This window comes from Rhinoraja longicauda, chromosome 40, assembly GCF_053455715.1.
Source record: "Rhinoraja longicauda isolate Sanriku21f chromosome 40, sRhiLon1.1, whole genome shotgun sequence".
NCBI classification, from domain to species: Eukaryota; Metazoa; Chordata; class Chondrichthyes; order Rajiformes; family Arhynchobatidae; genus Rhinoraja; species Rhinoraja longicauda.
The window spans coordinates 10,327,672-10,342,228 of NC_135992.1; the positions used below are offsets into that span (position 1 = coordinate 10,327,672).

Consider the following 14,557-nt stretch of genomic DNA (forward strand, 5'->3'; position numbering starts at 1 on the left):
TTAAACTGTGGCCCCTGGTTCTGGACTCCCCCAACATTGGGAACATGTTTCCTGCCTCTAACGTGTCCAACCCCTAAATAATCTTAAATGTTTCAATAAGATCCCCTCTCATCCTGCTAAATACCAGTGTATACAAGCCCAGTTGCTCCCAGTCTTTCAACATACGACAGTCCTGCCATTCCGGGAATTAACCTGGTGAACCTATGATGGGGCCTGTTTCCAAGCTGTATGACCATTTGGAGTGGACAATAAATGCAGGCCATGCAAGCAATTCCCTCATAAAAACATTATATTTTAAAGAATGTTAGAATATACAGATTAGGGGCAGGAGGCGGCCATTCGGCCTCTTTAGTCTATCCCATCATTTAAATAAGATAGACAATAGACAATAGGTGCAGGAGTAGGCCATTCAGCCCTTCGAGCCAGCACCGCCATTCAATGCGATCATGGCTGATCACTCTCAATCAGTACCCCGTTCCTGCCTTCTCCCCATACCCCCTCACTCCGCTATCCTTAAGAGCTCTATCCAGCTCTCTCTTGAAAGCATCCAACGAACTGGCCTCCACTGCCTTCTGAGGCAGAGAATTCCACACCTTCACCACTCTCTGACTGAAAAAGTTCTTCCTCATCTCCGTTCTAAATGGCCTATCCCTTATTCTTAAACTGTGGCCCCTTGTTCTGGACTCCCCCAACATTGGGAACATGTTTCCTGCCTCTAATGTGTCTAATCCCCTAATTATCTTATATGTTTCAATAAGATCCCCCCTCATCCTTCTAAATTCCAGTGTATACAAGCCCAATCGCTCCAGCCTTTCAACATACGACAGTCCCGCCATTCCGGGAATTAACCTAGTGAACCTACGCTGCACGCCCTCCATAGCAAGAATATCCTTCCTCAAATTTGGAGACCAAAACTGCACACAGTACTCCAGGTGCGGTCTCACCAGGGCCCGGTACAACTGTAGAAGGACCTCTTTGCTCCTATACTCAACTCCTCTTGTTATGAAGGCCAACATTCCATTGGCTTTCTTCACTGCCTGCTGTACCTGCATGCTTCCTTTCATTGACTGATGCACTAGGACGCCCAGATCTCGTTGAACTCCCCCTCCTCCTAACTTGACACCATTCAGATAATAATCTGCCTTTCTATTCTTACTTCCAAAGTGAATAACCTCACACTTATCTACATTAAACTGCATCTGCCATGTATCCGCCCACTCACACAACCTGTCCAAGTCACCCTGCAGCCTTATTGCATCTTCCTCACAATTCACACTACCCCCCAGCTTAGTATCATCTGCAAATTTGCTAATGGTACTTTTAATCCCTTCGTCTAAGTCTAAGTCATTATTTTAATCCCTTCGTCATGGCCGATCTAATGGTAATCTCAACTTCACATCCTGGCCTGTACTGGAAATTTCTCTGCCCCTTGGCCTACCTTGAGTCCCCTTACTGCCATCTAAAAATTATCCAGACTTTGCTTCCACCCTTTGCACCCTTTGCAGAAGAAAACTCCGGAGAATTGTAAACACTCAGGTAAAACAGAATTGCTTTCTCTTTCTTAGAGGTAACTCCTAATTTCTAAGCGATGACCTGTTGTTCTAGATTCTCGTAGAAGAAAATATCCTCTCCACATCCAATTTATTCACACAGCACCGGTAGTCAGGATCGAACCCGGTTCTCTGGCGTTGTGAGGTAACAACTCTACCGCTGCGCCACCGTGCCGCCTGAAGCTTGGAACTCCATAAATTATTAAAACACAAGGCACTTAAGCGCCCAGCCAAGAAAAGCAAGCCTAAAGCTAAAGTAGTATCTAGCAGTAAAATGCTGGAGTAACTCAGCGGGACAGGCAGCATCTCTGGGGAGATGGAAAGGGTGACGTTTCAGGCCGAGACCCTTCTTCAGACTGAAAGTCACGGGAAAGGGAAACGAGAGATATAGACGAATGTAGAGAGATAAAGGACAATGAATGAAAGATACGCAAAATAGTAACGATGATAAAGGAAACAGGCCATTGTTTGCTGTTCGTTGGGTGAAAATGAGAAGCTGGTGCGACTTGGGTGGGGGAGGGATAGATAGAAAGGGAATGCTGGGGTTACTTGTAGTTAGAGTTATCAAAGCTCATACCACTGGGCTGCAAGCTGCCCAAGCGAAATATGAGATGCTGTTCCTCCAATATGCGTTTAGCCTCAATCTGACAATGGAGGAGGCCTAGAACAGAAAGGTCTGTGTGGGAATGGGAAGGACAATTAAAGTGTTTGGCAACCGGGAGATCAGGTAGGTTCAGGCGGACTGAGCGTAGGTGTTCCGCGAAACGATCGCCCAGTCTACGTTTGGTATGCGAGTCCACATCTTGAACAACGGATACAGTAGATGAGGTTGGAGGAGGTGCAAGTAGGGTTACCAACTTTCTCACTACCAAATAAGGGATAAAAGGTGACATCGCCACCCCGCGCCCCACGTGACCTCACCCAGCCAGTGGCCACGTGCTCCCGCTCCACCAATGGCGGCCACCCGGGAATGGGATGTAGGTTGCTACGCAACCTCCATTAGGCGGCACCTGGGCCCCCAGGACCTACTGCAGCCTCCGGGCCTACAGTGTCCGGGCCCACAGTGCCCCCCGGGCCTGATACGGGACAAGGGCGGTCCCATAGTCCCATACAGGACAGACCAATTTAGCCCAATATACGGGATATCCCGGCTAATGCGGGACAGTTGGCAACCCTAGGTGCAAGTATCATTCATGCAGACAAGATGGATGCTGTGTTTTGGTGCTGTACCCAACAGTGCAGCAGGGGGCATCCATCACCATCAGCAGAAGACTAGGGTGGTTCATCACCTCCTTCCCAAAGGCAACCATGGATGAGTACAACAAAACAGGCTTCTAGATCCATCATCATCACCATCATTAACTGGAGCATCAAGTTACTCGTTAACTTGAAGTTGCTTTAGCAGGTTGGATTCCCAGCAAGTCACGGGGCAAAAAATGCCTTTGAGCTAAAGGACTGTGACAGCTTTCACTCCGGGCACGATTTGGACCATTAGTTCCAGTTTATTTTCGTTTCACTCTACAGTGAGCCTCAGATATCATTGCGCATGGATATTTTACGCACTCAGGAAGCCTGGACAGATGAAACATGTTGCAATGGGGATCTCCACCCAAACTGCACCAGCGCTAATTCTTTTACTTACCTCCAAAACTAGTCATGCCAGCAGCTGCTTTCGAGATTATAAATTAACATGGTAGACCTAAAGCTCAGAAGCAGGGTCAGTAAACTTCAATACATTCAAAACTCCGCTGCCCGTCTACTCACCCACACCCCGATCCGTGACCATGTCACCCCCATCCTTTACAAACTCCACTGGCTCCCCATCCCCCAGAGAATCCAGTACAAAATCCTCCTCATGACCTACAAAGCCCTCCATAACCTGGCCCCATCCTACCTGACCGACCTCCTCCACAGGCACACTCCCACCTGCACCCTCCGCTCTGCTGCTGCCAATCTCCTATCCCCCCACATCCGGACCAAACTCAGATCCTGGGGGGACAGGGCTTTCTCAATCGCTGCTCCCACCCTATGGAACTCACTACCTCAAACCGTCAGAGACTCCTCCACACTCACCACATTCAAAACATCACTGAAGTCTCACCTATTCAGTACTGCCTTCAACCCACCCCACCCTCTGTCTCCTTTCTCTGTTCGTTTACTTATTTATCTATTTATTCACTTCCCTATGTTCTCTAAATCCCTGTAAAGCGTCTTTGAGTATATGAAAAGCGCTATATAAATGTAATGTATTATTATTATTATTATTACATGTCACACGGTGCCTAGTTTGGTTTAAATGTTTAGCTTAGAGAAACAGTGTGGAAACAGGCCACCGATCGCCCATTCACTAGTTCTATCCTGCACAGTTTTTAGGGACAGTTATTATGCCAATAAACCAATAAACCAACAAACTTGCAAGTCTTTAGAATTTGGGGGGAAACCGGAGCACTGGGAGAGAAACCCTCGCAGTCACACAGAGAACGTACAAACTCCCTACAGGAGCCTGCATTGTCATTGGTAGAGAACAAGGCTTGCATTCATTCGGACAAGATAAGGGTTGCCAACTTCCTCACTCCCAAATACGGGACAAGGTGAGGTCACCTCCCCGCGCCCCACGTGACCTCACCCAGCCAGCGGCCACGTGCTCCCGCTCCACCAATGGCGGCCGCTGGCTGGGTGAGGTCACGTGGGGCGCGGGGCGGTGACGGCACCCTTTGTCTCTTGGGCGCCCAACACCCTGACGCCAGTTTGTGGTTTGTCCCTCCTCGGACCACTGTCGGTAGGTACTCACCGCTGCTGACCGGAAGCACCCCACAAGCCTTGCCATTTCAGCGATGCTCTGACCCAGTCATCTGGCCATAACAAGTTGGCCCTTGTCAAAGTTGCTCAGGTCTTTACTCCTGCCCATTTCTCCTGCATCCAACACATCAACTTCAAGAAATGACTGTTCACTTGCTGCCTAATATATCCCACCCCTTGACAGGTGCCATTGTAACAAGATAATCAATGTTATTCACTTCCCCTGTCAGTGGTCATAATGTTTCGGCTGATAGGTGTATGTTCTCCAGAGATGCTGCCTGGCCAGCTGAGTTACTCCAGCATTTTGTGTCTTTTTTTGGTGATCCAGCATCTGCAGTTCCCTGTGGCAGCATGGACATTAGAGTTCAAGTTCAGGAAGTGCCGATAAACAGATGTTTCAAGACTGGAGGATGTGGGGCAAAGGAGCAACTGGGAGGCAATTACTTTTTTCTTGTATTAATTAATAATTTGATGGCTGGGGGGCAAAGGAGCAACTGGGAGGCAATTACTTTTTTCTTGTATTAATTAATGATTTGATGGCTGGGGGAAACATAGAAAATAGGTGCAGGAGTAGGCCATTTGGCCCTTCACGGCTGATCATTCAGAATTAGTACCCCGATCCTGCTTTTTCCCCATATCCCTTGATTTCGTTAGCCCTAACTCTGTCTTGAAAACATCCAGTGAATTGGCCTCCACTGCTTTCTGCGGCAGAGAATTCCACAGATTCACAACTCTCCGGGTGAATTTTTTTTTCATCTCAGTCCTAAATGGCCTACCCCTTATTCTTAAACTGTGACCCCTGGTTCTGGACTCCCCCAACATGGGGAACATTTTTCCTGCATCTAGCCCGTCCAATCCCTTAAGAATGTTATAATGTTTCTATAAGATGTGCACAAATAAGGAGTGGGGAGACGTGGCAGACTTTGATGATATAAATAGAAGCACAGTCTGCAATGAGGTAGATTGGAAGATGGTGACTATGCCCTGGTTTATGGGAGGATTGTTCAGTGGTCTGATGACAGCAGGGGAGAAGCTGTTCCTTATTGGTCCTTTTCGGAATGGCAGGCAGTGACTAGTGGGGTACCGCAAGGCTCAGTGCTGGGTCCCCAGCTATTTACAATATATATTAATGATTTGGACGAGGGAATTGAATGCAACATTTCCAAGTTTGCGGATGACACGAAGCTGGGGGGCAGTGTTAGCTGTGAGGAGGATGCTAGGAGGCTGCAACGTGACTTGGATAGGTTAGGTGAGTGGGCAAAGGCATGGCAGATGCAGTATAATGTGGATAAATGTGAGGTTATCCACTTTGGTGGCAAGAACAGGAAAGCAGACTATTACCTGAATGGTGGCCGATTAGGAGAAGGGGAGATGCAACGAGACCTGGGTGTCGTGGTACACCAGTCATTGAAAGTAGGCATGCAGGTGCAGCAGGCAGTGAAGAAAGCGAATGGTATGTTGACATTCATAGCGAGGGGATTTGAGTATAGGAGCAGGGAGGTTCTGCTGCAGTTGTACAGGGCATTGGTGAGACCACACCTGGAGTATTGCGTACAGTTTTGGTCTCTTAATCTGAGGAAAGACATTCTTGCCATAGAGGGAGTACAGAGAAGGTTCACCAGATTGATTCCTGGGATGGCAGGACTTTCATATGAAGAAAGACTGGATAGACTCGGTTTGTACTCGCTGGAATTTAGAAGATTGAGGGGGGATCTTATAGAATCTTACAAAATTCATAAGGGGTTGGACAGGCTAGATGCAGGAAGATTGTTCCCGATGTTGGGGAAGTCCAGAACAAGGTGTCACAGTTTAAAGATAAGGAGGAAGTCTTTTAGGACCGAGATGAGAAAGTTTGTTTTTTTCACACAGAGTGGTGAATCTGTGGAATTCTCTGCCACAGAGGGTAGTTGAGGCCAGTTCATTGGCTATATTTAAGAGGGAGTTAGATGTGGCCCTTGTGGCTAAAGGGATCAGGGGGTATGGAGACAAGGCAGGTACGGGATACTGAGTTGGATGATCAGCCATGATCATATTGAATTTCGGTGCAGGCTCGAAGGGCCGAATGGCCTAGTCCTGCACCTATTTTCTATGTTTCTATGTCTATTGCCAGATATGTTCAGGGACTCGCTCTCTGTGAAGGTGGTCTCTAAAAAGTGAATTGGAAGAGCACTGGAAAAGAAAAAGATTTTGCAAGGTTACGAGACTTAGTGGATTGGTCTGCAAGAAGCCAGCGCTAATGCAAAGATCCAGGCCCTCTTGGTGCCATGTTTGACATTTCTAAGAATAATCTAGGACTTGCAGGAAAGAGCTTCCACGAGTTAAACTTTTCCCGTTCGTCTTCGATCGGTAGTGCATTAATTATCACAGGATTACAAGGGGACTTGCAACGTCAAGTGCAAGTCCTAACCTTAAATCCCGGAATGGCGGGACTGTCATATGTTGAAAGACTGGAGCGACTAGGCTTGTATACACTGGAATTTAGAAGGATGAGAGGGGATCTTATCGAAACGTATAAGATTATTAAGGGGTTGGACACATTAGAGGCAGGAAACATGTTCCCAATGTTGGGGGAGTCCAGAACCAGGGGCCACAGTTTAAGAATAAGGGGTAGGCCATTTAGAACAGAGATGAGGAAAAACCTTTTCAGTCAGAGAGTTGTGAATCTGTGGAATTCTCTGCCTCAGAGGGCAGTGGAGGCCAATTCCATGAATACATTCAAGAGAGAGTTAGATAGAGCTCTTAAGGATAGCGGAGTCAGGGGGTATGGGGAGAAGGCAGGAACGGGGTACTGATTGAGAATGATCAGCCATGATCACATTGAATGGCGGTGCTGGCTTGAAGGGCCAAATGGCCTCCTCCTGCACCTATTGTCTAATCTGAGACTTGCAGGAAAGAGCTTCCACGAGTTAAACCTTTCCCGTTCGTCTTCGATCGGCAGTGCGTTAATTATCACAGGATTACAAGAGTACTTGCAACGTCAAGTGCAAGTCCTAACCTCAAATTAATGTAATAGGAACCTTAATTTAACCTTAATTTCCTATTAAATATTGTATAATATTGATTATACAATCAATATACAATTAAGCAGGTTTTTTAAATGTAAAAAACACAGCGAGGCTAAAAGGGCAATATTCTGTTTGTGGAAAGCAGAGTTAATCAGTTTGTGAGTTCTGAAGGCTGACAATGTAATTGCTTAATCCTCTAAATTTGCGGGCAGGATTATGCATTAATAACAGCGTGCATCAAAGCACTTCATTTTTCTTGCAAGATTTAGGCCAATAAGTATCTAGCTAATCTGTTCTAATGTGATTTCTGTTGAATTCCACCAGTCTACTCTCTTTGCTTTTCAAGATTTCAATTCCCCAGCCAAATACCACCACTGGCTTTGCGAAAGTAATTAGTATTAAATCCTTTTACATAAACATCTTAAACCTGCGTTGGCGCATATTCAAGCACAATACGCTAGCTCGCACTGTGAAACTTTCTTCTGAACCTGCCCAGGGAACCCTTATTAATCTGTTTGTTCCTTTGAGTGTGCAAGAGCACAGCTCCATGCAAACCTCAGACAAAGCTGCAAATAGTCGTCTACACATTCAATGTACAATGAGTGGCACACTCTAAGATTTTTTAAAATAACCCTGTAGAACCCCCTGCCAGATCTCAATGGAGAATTAGGGAAGGCAAGTTACAAAGGGACACAATCAAATCGTTCTAATGAACTCCTTCAGAATCACTAAGACCCGTCAGGTTGTTAGCATTTGATTTCGTCAAAGACTCATGCAGAACGGAAGCAGGCCCTTCGCCCATGCCAACCAGGAAGCCCCATCTAAGCTAATCCCATTTGCCCGCTTTTGGCCCATATCCCTCCAAACCTTTCCTATCTATGTACTTGTCCATTTGTCTTTTAAATGCTGTCATAGCATCTGCCTCAACTACCTCCTCGGGCAACTTGTTCCATTAACTCACCACCCTCCGAGTGATAAAGTTGCCCCTTGGGCTCGACATTAAATCTTGCCCCTCTCACCTTAAACATATGCCCGCTTGTTTTTGGTTCACCTGCCCGGGGTAAAAGAGTGTGCACTTGCAGCATCTGGAAAATGGTGCAGCCAATTAAACATTCTGCACAGCGTGTACGCATTCCATCATATTTACATTTTGCGCTGAAATCACTCGGTCAAGGGACAACTGTCTTTGTGCGTCATAGAAACATAGAAAATAGGTGCAGGAGTAGGCCATTCGGCCCTTCGAGCCTGCACCGCCATTCAATATGATCATGGCTGATCATCCAACTCAGTATCCTGTACCTGCCTTCTCTCCATACCCCCTAATCCCTTTAGCCAATAGGGCCACATCTAACTCCCTCTTAAATATGGCCAATGAACTGGCCTCAACTACCCTCTGTGGCAGATTCACCACTCTGTGTGAAAAAAAACTTTCTCATCTCGGTCCTAAAAGACTTCCCCCTTATCCTTAAACTGTGACCCCTTGTTCTGGACTTCCCCATACATTCCATTCATCAGAAACTTCCTCTCCCCAACTCAGTCTCATCGATACAGTGATATTTTCTTAGCTCAGAATTCCTGGTGACGGTTTCCTTTAAATTGAATTTCCCGTCAAAAATATTCTCCTCCAGCAAACTGCATCGCGGCCTGATGGTCACCATTCGGCTTACTCAACGTCCTTGCTCTTACTACTTCCTCAAACCCTTCACTCAGCTATGACTTTGTCCCGCAATCGTCGCACATGGGGTAGTTGACTCCTGTAACATCCACCTTCTTCCCTACAGCCATCAGGCTATTAAACACTACAACCTCAAATAAGCTCTGAACTACAAAAGACTATTAGTATTATTATTATTATTGTTTAAAGGACCCGCTGAGAGCCCACCATGATTTGTCTCTGCCCCCAGGGTCATCTGGCATAACTGACCCCGCATGAAACTTTTTTGCACTTAACTTTGTTTCCTTTCCCCCCCCCCCCCCCCCCCCTTTGTTGTTTTCGTTTTCGCCGTGATTTATTTCTTTATTTTATAGCATCGATATGGAAGTGGCATTCTTAATCTCGTTGTACCTGTACAATGACAATAAAGATATTGTATTGTATTGTATTTGATTGTTTACAGTGCACTATGTTTACATATTCTGTTGTGCTGCAGCAAGTAAGTATTTCATTGTTCTGTCTGGGACATATGACAATAAAATACTCTCCACTCTTGAAAAGGCTGAGATATTCCAACCTTGCAGTAGACAATAGACAATAGGTGCAGGAGGAGGCCATTCAGCCCTTCGAGCCAGCACCGCCATTCAATGCGATCATGGCTGATCACTCTCAATCAGTACCCCGTTCCTGCCTTCTCCCCATACCCCCTCACTCCGCTATCCAGTAGAGGCAGAGGAGCGAGGTTGGAGTATAAGGGTGCGTTCAGTGGAGGCGGGGTGCAGGGGTATTGTAGCCAGTTCCACTGCAAGGCTCCTGAGGGAAGTAGGAGTCAGAGGGCATGCCCAAAGGGGGGCAATCAAAGAACTTGCAAATGCCGCCGAACAGAGCAGTCACTGGCTGTGGCTGAAAAGAAAAGATGCTGTCTGGGCTGCCACGTGACCATCTAGAGGCTAACCATAAGACACACACCCAGGTCTGATCACCCTGCCTCGACTGAGGGTGTCTTGTGATAAAAGGCCGAAACACCCAGTGATGTTGAGGTACACAACTGAAGATGTGTCTGAATGGTAGCAACATCACCTAGTGGTCACCCCCAAGAACAACACCAGTCAATTGTAGTGCAAACCTTAGGGATTGTAACATCGAGTTCTACTAATCAATCTGTTGTGCTGCAGTAAGTAAGAATTTCATTGTTCTATCTGGGACATATGACAATAAAATACTCTTCACTCTTGACTCAAGCCCTTTGTTTCATCACAGCTTGTAAACTGAAATCTTCTTGCTTCTGTCTTTTGTAGCCCCCTTGGAGTAAAGAGGACGGCTTCCTTCTTCATAGGTTCCGTGGGCTCTGAGGTAGATGATGAGGCCAGTGAGGGAATGAGCGGGCAGAGAGGTTGGATGGGTTTGCAGTTTCTGAGGTGCCATGTTGGCAGAGCTTCTGGTTACTCTCAACGCATGGACTCGAGGTTCTCAATACCATCCCGAATGCTCCTTCTCATAGAAACATAGAAAATAGGTGCAGGAGTAGGCCATTCAGCCCTTCGAGCCTGCACCGCCATTCAATATGATCATGTCTGATCATCCAGCTCAGTAACCTGTACCTGCCTTCTCTCCATACCCTCTGATCCCTTTAGCCATAAGGGCCACATCTAACTCCCTCTTAAATATAGCCAATGAACTGGCCTCAACTTCTGTGGCAGAGAATTCCACAGACTCACCACTCTGTGTGAAGAAATGTTTTCTCATCTCGGTCCTAAAAGACTTCCCCCTTATCCTTAAGCTGTGACCCCTGGTTCTGGACTTCCCCAACATCGGGAACAATCTTCCCGCATCTAGCCTCTCCAACCCCTTAAGAATTTTATATGTTTCAATAAGATCCCCCCTCAGTCTTCTAAATTCCACCTGGATTAGGCCGTGGATTCCCGAGTCAGAGAGTTGCACACCCTCATCGCAAATCAAACAGGAGGATCCCTGAGGAAGGGTCTCAACCCGAAACGTCGTCTGTCAATTTCTCCCCCACAGATGCTGCCTGACCTGCTGAGTATCAACATTAACTTCTTTAACTTCAGATAATCCCTGCTTTCCCTCTCTATCCCCTCCCTCCACCTTCTCCCACCAGTCTTCCTGTCTCTGTCTACATCGTATCTTTATCCCGCCCCATCCCCTGACAAGAGTCTGAAGAAGGGTCTCGACCCGAAACGTCACCCATTCCTTCTTTCCCGAGATGCTGCCTGCCCCGCTGAGTTACTCCAGCATCTTGTGTCTAAGTTCATCCAGCACTTTGTTCAAGATTTCAACATCTGCAATCTCTTGGGTCTTCAATTTAAGGTACATTTTATTTACAAAAATAAGTTGGTTATTTATTTCCTTCCCTCCACAGTGGCATTCTTTGGAAATCAGTTTACTTCACAAAGTTATTCTAAGAACAGGGGGCGATATGTTAGCAATGCTCTATTGTCCCAACAATACGGTACAATAACAACATTTAAAAGACATTTAGACAGGCACATGGATGGGAGTGGTTTAGAGGAAATATGGGGCAAATGCAGAAAAGTGGGACCAGCGTTGATGGGGCATCTTGGTTGGCATGGGCAAGATGGACCAACACAATCAGTCTGAAGTAAGGATCCTGGTCCGTATCGTCACCTATCCATGTTCTCCACAGATGCTGCCTGACCCGCTTAGCTACTCCAGCACTTTATGTCTTTTTTTTTGTAAACCAGTTCCTTGTTTCTCCATTGTACCAGTATTGGAGGGTAATAGCTATGAGGAGAGGTTGGATAAACTTAGATTGTTTCCTCTGGAGCATGTGAGGTTGAGGAGAGGGGTGAAACAAGAAGAGGTGGGAAGATCACCAATAAACCCAGAGGTGCTTCAGGGAATTTATTTACCCAGAGAGTGGTTTACATTGCATTATGTGCCTGCATAGAAGTTAGTACATTTAAGTAATAGTTTAAGAGGGAAAGAATTGCGAGGCTGTCTGATGACTTTAGATCAACAGTAGTAACGGGAAGCTAGTGTTGAACATAAATACCAGCTTGGATCATGATCATGAATGGCTTCTGCCCCTGCATTGCTGCAACTTCACACTCCACAGGGCTATAAGCAAAGTTATAAAATTTGTTATAATATTGATTGAAAGATTCTGAATGGAAAAAGGCCCATTGGCCCAGAGAGTCCTCGCCACCCACCAATCACCCACTCACACTCTAGTTCAACGTGATCTCACAGTGGCGTCTACTCCTTTACACGTTGTGAATCATTTACAGAGGCCGCTTAACCTACAAATCTGCACATCTTTGGAATGTGGGAGGAAAACGGAGCACCCGGAGGAAAACCGTGAGGGTCACAGGGAAAACGTACAAACTCCACACAGACAGCACCCGAGGTCAGGATTGAACCCGCGTCTCTGGCACTGTGAGGCAGCAGCTCTACCCGCTGCGCCAGTGTGCCGATCGGCACAGTTTAGAAACATGGAACAATACCACACAACAACAGGCACTTTAACCCATCATATCTGGACCGACCATGAAGTTTGCACATGTTCTATCTCCCTCTGTTCCCTGCCTGCTTAAGTGTCTGTCTAAAATCAAATTAAACATTGCTATTGTGTCTGCCTCTACCGCCTTCCCTGGCACTGTGTGTTTCAGGCACCTGTGTAAAGAATAACTTGCCTCACACATTTTTAGTTTAGTTTTAGCACAGTTTATTATTGTCACGTGTACCGGCGTACAGTGAAAAGCTTTTGTTTGTGTGCTATCCAGTCAAAGGAAAGACTACACATGATTACAATCAAGCCGTCCACAGTGCACAGACAAAAGGGTACAACATTTAGTGCAAGATAAAGTTAGACAAAAGACAATTCAAACAACATTAAATATTCTGCCTCTCCCCTTAAAACTACGTGCTCTAATATTTGACACTTCCACCCTGGGACAAAGATTCTAACTCTCTACCCTAGCTATGACTCATCATTTGAGAAACTTCTATTAGTCTTCTTCCCAAAGTGGCAGGGCTTTGAACAACAAAGAATATTATAAATGCACCAATGCAAACCATTATTATTTCCCAATCACCAATACTCTTCAAATTAACATTGATTTTAAGGTCCAAAGAGGGCTTTTTTGAACCTCTTGCATATACACTGATCACTGGCGCTCCTTGAAAATGTACAAAATAAAACATTAATTATTAAAAGCCCGACTCGTGTGTCACCTGGTTGTCATCGCGACCGCGGTCTTTTCGATGGAGATCAAAGGGCTTGAAGCAATGCTGGCACCTGCTCCTGTCAAAAACATTCGCCTGAAACTTCAAGCAAGCCCGTGTGCTGACGACGAACATCATCCCCGAAAACTCACTCGGAGCCATCGAGTGATGGTTGCATTTGCCCTCAAACAAAAAGAACAAAATGCATGCATGGTCTTGGTGGGGTTTGCATTCTGTCTGCAGCCAGCCAGGAACCAAACGAGCTGAACTCCCCCACCACCAAGAGACCAGTTACATAAACACTGCAGCCGAGACTCGGCTGCGGGAGCACTTGCCAAGAAATGCAGCAAATCTGTGGTTGTCCAAGTGGAAACTCCGATGCCGCACACATCCCGGGTGCGTGTCTGCACGGCTCCAAAGGGGCAACACTCCGAACTCTGGCGAACAAACCCCCTGCGTTTTAAAATGCTGCTTTTCAAAATGCATTTTTACTGTCTGTTTTGTGACGCTGCGTCAAACAAAGTCCGTGGTGGAGATGGGATTTTGTTTCTCTCCGCCAAATTTATTTCAGCAAAGCACTCTCCAAAACTGATCATTGCCCCCGTCACAGCTTTCCAGTACATTGGGCAAACGTGCCCGCAAGGACGAAACGGCGTCTGCTCTTTGCAATATGTTGGGGGTTTCTTTTTGGACAGAAGTTGCAATCTTGACAGAAAATCGCAGCTGCCCGGACACTCCACCTCGTACCTGCTAGTGCGGCTCCATCAGCGCCTATTATTCACCCAGCCTTACAATTGGGGAGCGGGGAACGCCGACCACATCCTCGTTCGTGGTTTGTGCTGCCAATTATGTGTCGAAGGACACATCCACTGGCGAGCGACGAATGACGTTCAGAGTGGGAGGGAAGAAAACATTACATTCACATTTGAAACGATTACACTTCCACCGCTCCGGGTCTCCAAATGCCACTATAATAGTCATTTCTGTCATTAGCAACAGCTTTTGGGCGTCTTTCAAAATAGTGACATCCGAACAGACACCAAAATGTTAGTGAACAAAGAAAGCAGCGGTGTTTCCAATGCTCCTGTCTGCATCAGAAACCTGGACAACATACCGACGCCATCTGAAAACACTTGAAAAGTTCCATCAATTATGTCTTCGAAGCAGCTTAAATATCAGCTGGGAAGGCAGGTTGTTAGAAACATAGAAAATAGGTGCAGGAGGAGGCCATTCGGCCCATTCATTGTGATCATCCACAATCAATAACCCGTGCCTGCCTTCTCCCCATATCCCTTGATTCCACTAGCCCATAGAGCTCCATCTAACTCTCTCTTAAATCCATC

The 14,557-nt window shown here is 46.4% G+C and overlaps 1 protein-coding gene across 1 annotated transcript in view; it reads right to left on the reverse strand.

Annotated features, from left to right (window-relative positions):
* Positions 1–14,149, reverse strand: part of LOC144611399 (uncharacterized) — a 62,298-nt gene extending 48,149 nt beyond the window's left edge. Inside the window, exon 1 of the mRNA XM_078430469.1 lies at positions 13,224–14,149. Coding sequence (XP_078286595.1) covers positions 13,224–13,376 — 153 coding nt within the window. The 5' untranslated portion in view covers positions 13,377–14,149. The remainder of the gene's footprint in view (positions 1–13,223) is intronic.
* Between the last annotated feature and the right edge of the window lie 408 nt (positions 14,150–14,557).